At 54.7% G+C, this 13236-nt stretch overlaps 2 protein-coding genes across 2 annotated transcripts in view; one reads left to right on the top strand and one right to left on the bottom strand.

Annotated features, from left to right (window-relative positions):
• ide (insulin-degrading enzyme) overlaps nt 1-894 on the top strand; it is a 30085-nt gene extending 29191 nt beyond the window's left edge. Inside the window, exons 22-24 of the mRNA XM_068741512.1 lie at nt 7-94; nt 243-310; nt 500-894. Coding sequence (XP_068597613.1) covers nt 7-94; nt 243-310; nt 500-595 — 252 coding nt within the window. The 3' untranslated portion in view covers nt 596-894. The remainder of the gene's footprint in view (nt 1-6; nt 95-242; nt 311-499) is intronic.
• Nucleotides 895-3444: 2550 nt separating this feature from the next.
• Nucleotides 3445-12053, bottom strand: marchf5 (membrane-associated ring finger (C3HC4) 5). The gene is made up of 6 exons (XM_068741140.1): nt 11722-12053; nt 8983-9185; nt 7529-7659; nt 6105-6288; nt 5675-5841; nt 3445-4371 (listed from the first exon to the last, which is right to left on the bottom strand). Exons 1-6 carry the CDS (start codon nt 11763-11765, stop codon nt 4255-4257), a joined length of 846 nt encoding a protein of 281 aa, XP_068597241.1. The 5' UTR covers nt 11766-12053; the 3' UTR covers nt 3445-4254.
• Nucleotides 12054-13236: the final 1183 nt, after the last annotated feature.

Below are 13236 nucleotides of genomic sequence, written 5' to 3'. Positions count from 1 at the left end.
TGAATGCGTCTGTCCCTGCAGGATCGACTGATGGTCGGCGCCCCGAAGAGGCACAAGGTGTCTGTGCACGTCCTGTCCAGAGAGACGGACGCCTGTGAGTGTCCCGTCCTCGTGGTGGTTCGGTTCTCTGAGGCCACTTTCCTCCGTGTTTTTCCCTTTGATCTGTCTGACTGGCCACGCCCCGAGTCCTGGGCTAACTCATGTAGCATCAGTTAGCATGAACGAGGCTCTTTGTTTACCAGGTCCAGTTGTGGGGGAGTTTCCCGCCCAGAATGATGTCACCTTGGCCCCCGCCCCCCCCCTGCCTCCGGTAAGGATCTGGTTCTGTACTGTTGGGTCTCTGTAGACCTGCTCCTATTGGTGCTACTAATAAAACCAGGGTCCTGCTGAAAACCGAACCACAAACGGACCCTGACGGCGCACGGCTAATGGTTGCCATGGAAACAGCATGTGGCGTTGGTACGAGATCCGCCTGACTGCCGCTCTGGTCTTGTTGCAGCCCACGTTGATCCAGGATATGACCGAGTTCAAGAGGAGCCTGCCTCTCTTCCCTCTGGTCAAACCTCACATCAACTGCATGGCGGCCAAGCTGTGAGCACGGCGGGGTGGGCGGCGCCCCAACCGACCACGCCCCCCCCCGGCAGGAAGACGTTCATCTGAGTGTGTGTGATGAGGACCGTAGACCCGGCGCGGCAGCAACAGAGACCGGACCCTGGTCTCCCCCTCCCTGCGTGCTGGACCGGGTTCAGTAGCAGGTCCACGTGCGGTTCGGGGGACCCTTGGAGGGGCTCGTTTGGGTGGCGGGGGAGTTTTATTAGTACCGCGTTTTGCAGACGTCTCAGGGTGCCTGATGCTGTTTGATCACCAGTGATCGATTGAAATAAACGCTTTTATCAGTCTGCCGTCGACGTCTCATTCCTGCCAGCCTTTAGCTCCAAGCAACAATGTTTAAGGTGATCAGGAATACTGGGACACCTCAGGGAACTGTTCTCGCTCCCTTCCTATTCGCCCCCGTCTGCCGTCTTCAGGAGTCCTCTGATGACTCGGCCATCGTCGACTCTTTTTCCACAAGTTAACAGATGCTGATATGAAATATCTGGGACGGTCTTTGGTCAAACAGATGCTGCAGGACAGCGTCCCTCATTTCTGTCTCAAACAGATGCTGCAGGACAGCGTCCCTCATTTCTGTCTCAAACAGATGCTGCAGGACAGCGTCCCTCCTTTCTGTCTCAAACAGATGCTGCAGGACAGCGTCCCTCATTTCTGTCTCAAACAGATGCTGCAGGACAGCGTCCCTCATTTTTGTCTCAAACATGCTGCAGGACAGCGTCCCTCATGTCTGTCTCAAACAGATTCTGCAGGACAGCGTCCCTCATTTCTGTCTCAAACAGATGCTGCAGGACAGCGTCCCTCATTTCTGTCTCAAACAGATGCTGCAGGACAGCGTCCCTCATTTCTGTCTCAAACAGATGCTCCAGGACAGCGTCCCTCATTTCTGTCTCAAACAGATGCTGCGGGACAGCGTCCCTCATTTCTGTCTCAAACAGATGCTGCAGGACAGCGTCCCTCATTTCTGTCTCAAACAGATGCTGCAGGACAGCGTCCCTCATTTCTGTATCAAACAGATTCTGCAGGACAGCGTCCCTCATGTCTGACTCACACAGATGCTGCAGGACAGCGTCCCTCATTTCTGTCTCAAACAGATGCTGCAGGACAGCGTCCCTCATTTCTGTATCAAACAGATTCTGCAGGACAGCGTCCCTCATGTCTGACTCACACAGATGCTGCAGGACAGCGTCCCTCATTTCTGTCTCAAACAGATGCTGCAGGACAGCGTCCCTCATGTCTGTATCAAACAGATGCTGCAGGACAGCGTCGCTCATGTCTGTCTCAAACAGATGCTGCAGGACAGCGTCCCTCATTTCTGTCTCAAACAGATGCTGCAGGACAGCGTCCCTCATTTCTGTCTCAAACAGGTGCTGCAGGACAGCGTCCCTCATTTCTGTCTCAAACAGATGCTGCAGGACAGCGTCCCTCATGTCTGTCTCAAACAGATGCTGCAGGACAGCGTCCCTCATGTCTGTCTCAAACAGATGCTGCAGGACAGCATCCCTCATTTCTGTCTCACACAGATGCTGCAGGACAGCGTCCCTCATTTCTGTCTCAAACAGATGCTGCAGGACAGCGCCCCTCTTTTCTGTCTCAAACAGATGCTGCAGGACAGCGTCGCTCATTTCTGTCTCTAACAGATGCTGCAGGACAGCGTCCCTCATTTCTGTCTCAAACAGATGCTGCAGGACAGCGTCCCTCATGTCTGTCTCAAACAGATGCTGCAGGACAGCGTCCCTCATTTCTGTCTCAAACAGATGCTGCAGGACAGCGTCCCTCATTTCTGTCTCAAACAGGTGCTGCAGGACAGCGTCCCTCATTTCTGTCTCAAACAGATGCTGCAGGACAGCGTCCCTCGTGTCTGTCTCAAACAGATGCTGCAGGACAGCGTCCCTCATTTCTGTCTCAAACAGATGCTGCAGGACAGCGTCCCTCATTTCTGTCTCAAACAGATGCTGCAGGACAGCGTCCCTCATGTCTGTCTCAAACAGATGCTGCAGGACAGCATCCCTCATTTCTGTCTCACACAGATGCTGCAGGACAGCGTCCCTCATGTCTGTCTCAAACGGATGCTGCAGGACAGCGTCCCTCATGTCTGTCTCACACAGTGAGAGGGATCTCTTCCAGACTGACCCAGGCTGTGGAGGATTGACTGGATGCTTTGTTTACCTGTTTTAGGTTGATCAGGACCCAGAATCACCAGAATCGAGTAGAAACATGGGAAAGAGAGTTTTAATGTCTCCTCTAAAGATGTGGATCCAGATCCGCTAGACTAGATATTTCCAAAACGAGTTTAAAAGGCTGAAAAGGTGAACATGTGGCTCGTCATTGGGTGAAGTGGCCGACTGGTTTCCGTTCACCTGTCCAGCCCCAGAAGCAGCACCTGAGGTGGGTACCACCAGGGGGCACCACCGTCCTCCCACAGCAACAAGGTCCCTGGTTTGATTCCGCCGGGGGCTTTTGATTAGTAGTGATGGGTAGTACTGACGTGTATTGGTAGTACTGCATAGTGATAGTACTGTGTAGTGATAGTACTGCGTAGTGTTGGTACTGATGTGTAGTACTGACGTGTAGTGATAGTACTGATGGGTAGTACTGACATGTGGTGATAGCACTGATGGGTAGTACTGACATGTGGTGATAGTACTGTATAGTGATAGTACTGATGGGTAGTACTGACGTGTGGTGATAGTACTGTACAGTGATAGTACTGATGGGTAGTACTGACGTGTTCAGCGTAGCCGAATCATGGGAGACAGATCAAATGTCTCAACTTACAGAAGACATATTGGACAGTATCCGAGGCGACGGACGAGTGGGCGTGACCGACGGTGTCAACGTTCGTGTAAAGTTTTATTTTTGCCACATCGGGGACAAAATGTCGCCTTCTTGTGGTGGCATGGGGGTGCTACAGTGAGCATCAGAAGTTCACAATCAGCATAAACACGCACACAAACAAATGTCTACCTACCCCGGGGCAGATACTGCTGCCCCGGGGGCAGCAGTGGTCAGCAGTAGCTTCACCACCAAGTAGGTCTGTATAAAACCAACGCATTGTTAGAGCCAGCTTAGCATGGATTCAGATTATACGCGTGAAGTATTTGTCTTAAGTATTACCATTAAACCCAAACCTCTGGCGCCGCACACAGAAGGCCTTTCATCAAAGGACGAAGCGGTTCAAGTTGATTCTTCATTCAGGCACCAGCTGTGATGTCATCAGGTCCCGCCTCCTCTCATTCCTGTCCCAGCACCCCGAGGTCATGGAGGCGGAGCCTCCACAGGAACACGCCGCTCTTTGATGTGGAAGGAACTGAACCCACATTTTATTATCTTACACACATTCCGTTCAAAACAACAACAACAACGTTGGCCGGTCTGCGGCACGGAGGACAAGGACTCGTCTCTACGCGGACCTGCTGGCGTCCTTCCTGACCCGCAGCAGGTCGAAGCGGGACTTGTGTGACAGGAACAAGTCAGCGGGAACAAGTCAGCGGGATGCGTCCGATGGGGACGGACACGCCACCGCCAGGTCTTCATCGTCTCAGAAGCATCCGGACCCTCGCTGGGGGAAGTAAAGTCCGACCGCTGGTGTCCCTCCTCCCCTCCAGAGGGGGCCGTGGCTCGCCCCCGAGGTCCAGGACCGCCTCAGGCCTCCTCCTGCTCGGGGAAGTTGAGGATCTTGCGGTGGGCTTGCCTCAAGTACTGCTGCTGTTTGAAGTAGACCTTGAACGCCCCCTTGATGGCAACGAAAGCGATTCCTCCCTGGAAAAGCAAAGAGGGCTTCAGCACGGGTTCGGATCCCCCACAACCGTCACACAACACCCATAAACACAGTCTGAGCCCTCCAGGAAACAGAACAGCTTCACGTGGCCCCCGGTGGCCCCCGGTGGCCCCCGGCACCCTGATCCATGTAGTCCACTCCAAGTCGTTTCATTTCTACCACACCAGGAAGTCATCTCAAGGCACCTTACAGGTGAAAGACAAGGGAAGGAGGGGCTTTAAAAACGAAGCCCTCAACACTGCTTCCACACAGAGACCCAGAACCCCGGACCCAAAGACGAGAACCCCGGACCAAAAGACGAGAACCCGGGACCAAAAGACGAGAACCCCGGACCCAAAGACGAGAACCCGGGACCAAAAGACGAGAACCCCGGACCCAAAAACGAGAACCCCGGACCCAAAAACGAGAACCCCGGACCCAAAGACGAGAACCCCGGACCTAAAGACGAGAACCCGGGACCCAAAGACGAGAACCCCGGACCGAAAGACGAGAACCCAGGACCCAAAAACGAGAACCCCAGACCGAAAGACGAGAACCAGGGACCCAAAGACGAGAACCACGGACCGAAAGACGAGAACCCCGGACCCAAAAACGAGGACCCCGGACCGAAAGACGAGAACCCAGGACCCAAAGACGAGAACCCCGGACCTAAAGACGAGGACCTCGGACCCAAAGACGAGAACCCGGGACCCAAAGACGAGAACCCCGGACCTAAAGACGAGGACCCCGGACCGAAAGACGAGAACCCGGGACCCAAAGACGAGAACCCCGGACCGAAAGACGAGAACCCAGGACCCAAAGACGAGAACCCCGGACCCAAAGACGAGGACCCCGGACCCAAAGACGAGAACCCGGACCCAAAGACGAGGACCCCGGACCCAAAGACGAGAACCCGGGACCCAAAGACGAGAACCCGGGACCCAAAGACGAGAACCCGGAGTTTTGTGAAGTAGAGAAACGTGAACATGATGAACTGAAGTGATTATTGAGATCACAACTTGTTGTAATAATCATTTAATAGTTATTACACAGCTAACCATTAGCTCTGGCGCAGTGGTTGGCGCAGTCGCCTCGCTGCAACAAGGTACCGAGTTCAAATACGTCTGTGTGGTGTTGGTACGTTCTCCCCGTGTCTGCATGGGGACAAATTGTCAGTAGCGTGTGTGTGTGTGCGTGTGTGTCTCTGAGCGGTACGACCGGATAGTCGTAACAACGTTATTACTCCCTCCACCTGGAGAGTCCTGACCCCACGCCGCATGTGGGAGGAGCTTAGCCTGCACCCACCAGGATGGTCCTCTGGAGGTTGGAGTTGACGCTGCTGAACATGAGCTTCCCCACGATGGTGGCGATGGTGGGGAAGACCAGAGCGCCGCACAGGATCCGCGTGGCCGACACGTGGTCGGCGAGGGGGCTGGCCTCCGCCGGGACACGCGGGACAGGACAGCCGAGCCCTGCAAAGACGGGAGCCAGCTGAAACACGGATGTGTACTTGTACCTGAAAGGACGGCCGCTCTAACGAGCAGAGACACAAGAGGGAGACGCTCCCTCTCCGTCCACCAGATCACGTTGTCCATGTGATCGGTGGGGGACGCCAGCTTGGACTCGAGACTAATACGTCTCCTAGTATTATGGGCTCCGTGTGTCCCTGGTGGACGGCCGTGTGGCTGCACGGCGGACCCCGCGAGGACGCGCTGTCCCTGGTGGACGTCCTCACCTGGGAAGACGCTGCCGAGCGTCTGCAGCTTGCTGGAGTACTTCCTCCACAGACGCAGGACGTAGTCCTCCCAGCGGACCATCTTCCCGAGGATCAGCATGACGGGGATGGTGGGCAGGCCAATGAGCAGGAAGAGGGGGTCGGCCCGCTCCATGACATCCAGCCCCTCCTTGTGACCCACCACCTGGAGAGGGGGCGGGGTCACAGCAGATCAGAACAGGAAGCGATGGCAAGGCCCTCTACAGGTGGAGCAGGGAACGACAGAACCCACCAGAGCAAGCCGGAATAAGCCAATAGGCCAATACTTAACTCCGCCCCCTCATTTGAATAACATTTGTTGCTGTGAAATAAAGAAATAAGAGCAGAGAGCTTTTATTTATTTGTGTTTGAATCTTGTTTTATATTTTTGTATTTGTATGAGCAGTGGGGGTATTGATCCTTCTGATGCATTTGACCAGCTCTCTGCAGCCACCACCTATTGATTATCAGCCACAGAGTGTGTGTGTGAGCGTGTGTGTGTGTGTGCGTGCGTGCGTGCGTGTGTGTGTGTGAGCGTGCGTGTGTGCGTGTGTGTGCGCGTGTGTGTGAGCGTGTGTGCGTGCGTGTGTGCGAGTGCGTGCGTGTGTGCGTGTGCGTGTGCATGTGTGTGTGCGTGCGTGTGTGTGTGAGCGTGTGTGTGTGCGTGTGTGTGAGCGTGTGTGTGTGCATGTGTGTGTGTGTGCGTGTGTGTGTGCGTGTGCGTGTGAGCGTGTGTGTGTGCGTGTGTGTGTGCGTGTGTGTGTGCGTGCGTGCGTGTGTGTGAGCGTGTGCGTGCGTGTGTGTGTGAGAGCGTGTGTGTGTGCGTGCGTGCGTGCGTGCGTGTGTGTGTGTGTGTGCGTTCGCGTGCGTGTGTGTGTGTGTGTGTGCGCGTTCGCGTGCGTGCGTGTGTGTGTGTGTGTGTGTGTGCGTTCGCGTGCGTGCGTGTGCGCGTTCGCGTGCGTGTGTGTGTGAGAGCGTGTGTGTGTGCGTGCGTGCGTGCGTGCGTGCGTGTGTGTGTGTGCGTTCGCGTGCGTGTGTGTGTGTGTGTGTGCGCGTTCGCGTGCGTGTGTGTGTGAGAGCGTGTGTGTGTGTGTGCGTGTGTGTGTGCGTGCGTGCGTGCGTGTGTGTGTGCGTGCGTGCGTGCGTGCGTGCGTGCGTGTGTGCGTTCGCGTGCGTGTGTGTGTGTGTGTGAGCGTGTGCGTGCGTGTGTGTGTGTGTGTGTGCGTGTGTGTGTACGGTCCTGCCGTGATGTCACCGACAGGTAACGGACCCAGAAGTCTCTGCTGTTCCCCAGCTGCACCTAAAATGAGGGCGTGACCTCTGACCTCCAGCAACTCATCCAGGGCTCAGGCTAGTTTACAACACACCCTTTACCAGAGCCTGTTGGGCGGGGCCACTGGTCCTACCTGCATGACGGTGACTGCTCCGTAGGTGACAGCCGTCCAATAGATGGAACCCACCATGACGCCGGCAGCGGCGAAGGGGCCGGCCTTAGAGATGAGCCGGTCGGCCAGGTCCAGCACATAGACGACGGGACCTGGTGGTGGGGACAGACAGTCAGAGCAGCTCGTCTCCAGGCAACACGCCAGGCCCCGCCCGGTGACGGTGATCAATACCGTCCACATCGTTATCAATAACGGCCGTCAGGGAAAGAACTAAATACGATCGGGGACCCAGCCGTCAAGAGGAGACGCTTCGTCTTGTCCCCTGAGGGGTCGCCACAGCAACCCAACCTTCTCCACTTCACCCTGTCCTTTGCATCGTCCTCCCCAACACCAGCCACTCTCATGTCCTCCCTCACTACGTCCATGTCTCTTCTCCTGGGTCGTCCTCTAGTCCTGTCCTTTGCATCGTCCTCCCCAACGCCAGCCACTCTCATGTCCTCCCTCACTACGTCCATGTCTTTTCTCCTGGGTCGTCCTCTAGTCCTGTTCCCTGCAGTTCCATCCTCAGCATCCTTCTACCGATATAGTCCCTGTCTCTCCTCTGGACATGTCCAAACCATCAAAGTCTGTCCTCTCTGACCTTGTCTCCAAAGCGTCTAACCTTCACTGTCCCTCTTATTGTCTCATTTCTAATCCTGTCCAACCTGGTCCCTCCCAAGGAGAACCTCAGCATCTTCATCTCCTCCACTTCTAGCTCCGCCTCCTGTCCTTTACTCAGAGACACTGTCTCTAAGCCGTCCATCATGGCTGTCCTCACCACTGTCTCTAAGCCCACCAGCAGTACTTAGGTTACCCATAAGTACTTGCCAAAGGCCGTACAGCAGTCAGCCTCTGCTAGCTGGGCACCAGCTTCCCGTCTACAGAAGTGGAGGTCGTAGACAAATATACAACCAACTAACTAAAAGAACTACAAACGCTAACAAATAAAATAAACTAGAGGAGCACTCGGAGCACAGACCTCCCCCAAGCAGCTCACCCCCCTCCTAACTGGATCTACAGCGTCCACATGGTGATCTGGATCAGCTCCAGAAGGTTCTAGATTGTTCTGGTATCTTTACACACCAACATGAAGAGTTAAAGTGAATCAGAGTTGATGTGTATCTTTAATTGATTCCTGAATCCATAAATGGGTTTAATGTTAAAATGTAATATGTTATTACTGGATGTGATCCAGATGAAAGTCTGGATCACCCCCCCCCCCCCCCCACCTACATGACTGTCTCAAATTCCAGAAACACTGATCAATAATCAACCGATAGTGAGGAACACATTTTGAATCTCCATTGACGGTAACGTTAGCGAACGTTTCATATCCTGCTACCGGACGGACGCCGGCGATCAGGTAAGCCCCGCCCCGCTCAGCCCCGCCCCGCCCGGGCGGCGCTGAAAGCAGAACGAGCGCCCGCTGAACCCACCCAGTTTGGGAAAGACGATGAGGTATTCTGCATTGCATTGTGGGCAGGCCACCCGCGCCATGCTGTTGCCCCGCTGCTTCTCGTCCACCCAGCGCTGCAGGCAGGCCTGGTGGACCCACTTGGTGGAGCCCCGGCAGCGGCAGGGCCGCACCCACTCTGCGGCGCGGTCGTCCTCGTCGGTGGCGAAACACACCCAGCAGCTCCTAGAGGGACAGTAGTACATTACTCACTACTCGCTGGGAAAAGCAAGTACTTTGCGTATTCCTCCCTGCCCAAAGTAACTAGTTACTTATTACTTTAAGTTACTTTTTCTTCCCGCCCTCGTCTTCCTCCCCTAAAGTCTCACTCTGCAGATGTTTCTTCTCTTTGTAACTTCTCACTGGACACATTTAATCAGGTTAAAAGCCTGATCAGAATAAAAACGCTGCATGTACACACCCGAATCGGATTAGTCTGACCCAATCAAGATTCTGTCCCGATCGAGAGGGGTGGTTTACACCAATCGATGATCCGATCAGGGTGCATGAAAGCTCTTATTCCGACCTATCGGCACAACCCGCCTTTACTGCGCACATCTGTGACGTCAGCTAAACGCGCTAATGCTATTCCCGGAAGCTAGCTGAAGCAGAGCGAGCGAAAGACAGAACCGATCAATATCTGAGACAAACACGTTACCGGAGACATTAAAGGAGGAGAGTAGCAGCGCAAACGGGAAAAACGCAAGAAATAGCGCCGACGTTTCGAGCAGGAAAGGGCGGAGCCATCTTTTGTTTACAACGGAAGTTGCTGCGGCTTCTTCTTCTACTATTTCCGGTATAAATTCCGCATGTCAAAATATTTCATTCTGATTGAAAGTGTGATGCATGAACACGAACAAGTCCTGATCGGATCAATATTATTAGGGTCCATGAACACGGTGCATCCGATCAATATTTTACTCCACACGACACGACGAGCCCCGAACACACGACGAGACCCGAACACACGACGAGACCCGAACACACGACGAGACCCAAACACACGACGAGACCCAAACACACGACGAGACCCAAACACACGACACGACGAGCCCCGAACACACGACGAGACCCGAACACACGACACGACGAGCCCCGAACACACGACGAGACCCGAACACACGACGAGACCCAAACACACGACGAGACCCAAACACACGACACGACGAGCCCCGAACACACGACACGACGAGCCCCGAACACACGACACGACGAGACCCGAACACACGACACGACGAGACCGGAACACACGACGAGACCCGAACACACGACACGACGAGCCCCGAACACACGACACGACGAGCCCCGAACACACGACACGACGAGCCCCGAACACACGACACGACGAGACCCGAACACACGACACGACGAGCCCCGAACACACGACACGACGAGACCCGAACACACGACACGACGAGACCCGAACACACGACACGACGAGACCCGAACACACGACACGACGAGCCCCGAACACACGACGAGACCCAAACACACGACACGACGAGACCCGAACACATGACACGACGAGACCCGAACACACGACGAGACCCGAACACACGATGAGACCCAAACACACGACGAGCCCCGAACACACGACACGACGAGACCCGAACACACGACGAGCCCCGAACACACGACGAGCCCCGAACACACGACACGACGAGCCCCGAACACACGACACGACAAGCCCCGAACACACGACGAGACCCGAACACACGACACGACGAGACCCGAACACACGACACGACGAGACCCGAACACACGACGAGACCCGAACACACGACGAGACCCGAACACACGACGAGACCCGAACACACGACACGACGAGCCCCGAACACACGACGAGCCCCGAACACACGACACGACGAGCCCCGAACACACGACACGACGAGACCCGAACACACGACGAGCCCCGAACACACGACACGACGAGACCCGAACACACGACGAGCCCCGAACACACGACGAGCCCCGAACACACGACACGAGACCCGAACACACGACACGACGAGCCCCGAACACACGACACGACGAGCCCCGAACACACGACACGACGAGACCCGAACACATGACACGACAAGACCCGAACACACGATGAGACCCAAACACACGATGAGACCCGAACACACGACACGACAAGACCCGAACACACGACACGACAAGACCCGAACACACGATGAGACCCGAACACACGATGAGACCCAAACACGCGACGAGACCCGAACACGCGACGAGACCCGAACGCACGATGAGACCCGAACGCACGATGAGACCCGAACGCACGACACGATGAGACCCGAACGCACGACACGATGAGACCCGAACGCACGATGAGACCCGAACACACGACACGACTTGCACTGTTCTGTTTGCACTGCGTGATTACACTAGTTCTACTGCTGCTAATACACATCTGTGTATCCACTCCTGCTGCTGTTGATGTGTCTATACTTGTATGGTTTGTGTATTTAGTCATTACTGTTACATGTAGCACGACTTCACAGAGAAACGTTCCTAGTCTGAACCCTCACTGACAATAAACACCTTCTGATTCTGATTCTGATTCTGATTCTGATTCTGAACTGGCGGCTTGTCCAGGGTGTAGCCCCGCCTCTAGCCCGTTGACTGCTGGGATGAGCTCCAGCGCGACCCGGTCAGGAAGACACGTTTAGTAAACGATGATTAGACTTTAAACGTGTGCTAGCCGCACACCTGGACTCACCTGTCCGAGTTGTGCTGCGCGGCCTCCGGGCCCTGCTCCGACATGTTCCCGGTGTCCTGCGAGCGGAGTAGATTAACGACGCTGCGAAAAGAGAAGCATTTAAAACGGAGTCGCTGCCGCGTAGCTTAGCTGCTAGCTAACGCTCGCTAGCTGCACGGGCCGAGCGAGCCGATCATCGGGCGGAGCAGCAGCCGTCCGCGGCCATGTTGGTCGCGTGGCCGGTTGGTCGAGACAGCAGCCCTCTCCGAGCGACCAACGACAGCAGCTGTGCGTCCTCCGGCCTCGCTCGTCGTCGATGCGGCCGAGAACGTCGCGACTCTGCTGATTGTCAGTGTCCGAGGAAAAGCGCGACAGGGTCGTGCGTAATTACGTCATCAGAAGAAACAACCGCCGCGAAGACGCTCTTCCCTTTTCACGGGAAATGTAGTTTAATTTGGCGTGAAAGCCAGAACGATTTGTTTTACTTCACGGTCAACGTGGATTTTAAAATATTCCGAGTTCATTCATATTTTATTTAACGTAACAATGTTCGGACAGCGCTTTGTTACTTGCCTCTGCATTAGTGGAAAAACTACAACTCCCACCGGCCTCGGCAGCGCCCATGCTGCAAGCAATCAGCTGTTTGACAGCTGACCGCGCCGACGGAGTGAAATGCAGCAACAACTAGAAAGACAATCAGAGACTGCAGACCCCGCCTCCAATAGACTATTGGATCTTGTGAGTCAGTAAACAGGGCTTCCGGATCAGAGGGGCCAAACCTGCTCTAGCTTGCTGCTCCGGAACGTACTACAAGACTCCTTCTGGACTCTTTTTCCCATCATGCCATTCGTGTCCCTCCCTCTTAAAGTGGCAGTTTACAGCACAGGCACAATTCCAGATGTAAAAATAATTCTAGAATCTGGATCCAGATCCGGATCAACGCCATTCTCGGGGAGGACCGAGCCACGGACAGAACCTTGCTTGTGTAAGAATTTCAAGTCGATTGGGTTCCTAGTTTTTGAGTTATGCGCTCGGACAGACAAACAGACAAACAAACAGACAAACAAACAAACAGACAAACAAACAAACAGACAAACAAACAGACAAACAGACAGACAGACAAACAGACAGACAGACAAACGGACCCAATGCATGACCCTCGCCTCCCCTTCGGCGAGGGTCATGACCGTGGTGGGGGAGATAGACGCTAATCGATCAATCAGGTGTTCATCTGGACCAAAATGATCATTACGCTGTTGGTTATGACCCATTTTGCTGACATCAGCAATTTATTTGTGGCAGAAACATGTTTGTTGACTTGATGTTTGTCTTCCTGGAAACGCCGCCCTCCCCTCGCCCCCCTCCCCTCGCCCCCCCCCCCCCCCTCGCCGATCAAACAATACGTAAATAATCTTATTTAATCTGGATTCTTTTTATGTCAAGTTCTTATCATCCAAACACTTTAAGAGTAGAAACGACACCATGGCAACCAGCAGATCTATTTTACTCGCCCCGAACCATCCTGGTCCTCGACCT

This window comes from Brachionichthys hirsutus, chromosome 7 (assembly GCF_040956055.1).
Source record: "Brachionichthys hirsutus isolate HB-005 chromosome 7, CSIRO-AGI_Bhir_v1, whole genome shotgun sequence".
NCBI classification, from domain to species: domain Eukaryota; kingdom Metazoa; phylum Chordata; class Actinopteri; order Lophiiformes; family Brachionichthyidae; genus Brachionichthys; species Brachionichthys hirsutus.
This window is presented reverse-complemented; position numbering and strand designations above follow the sequence as displayed.

Bases quoted from the DNA above. Each gene is read 5' to 3' on its own strand.
- marchf5 (XM_068741140.1), bottom strand. From the start codon at position 11,765: ATGTCGGAGCAGGGCCCGGAGGCCGCGCAGCACAACTCGGACAG. The intron at 9,186-11,721 runs GTGAGTCCAGGT...CTGTCCCTCTAG, and splicing joins GCGCAGCACAACTCGGACAG to GAGCTGCTGGGTGTGTTTCG. The intron at 5,842-6,104 runs GTGAGGACGTCC...CCGTCTTTGCAG, and splicing joins GCTCGGCAGCGTCTTCCCAG to GGCTCGGCTGTCCTGTCCCG.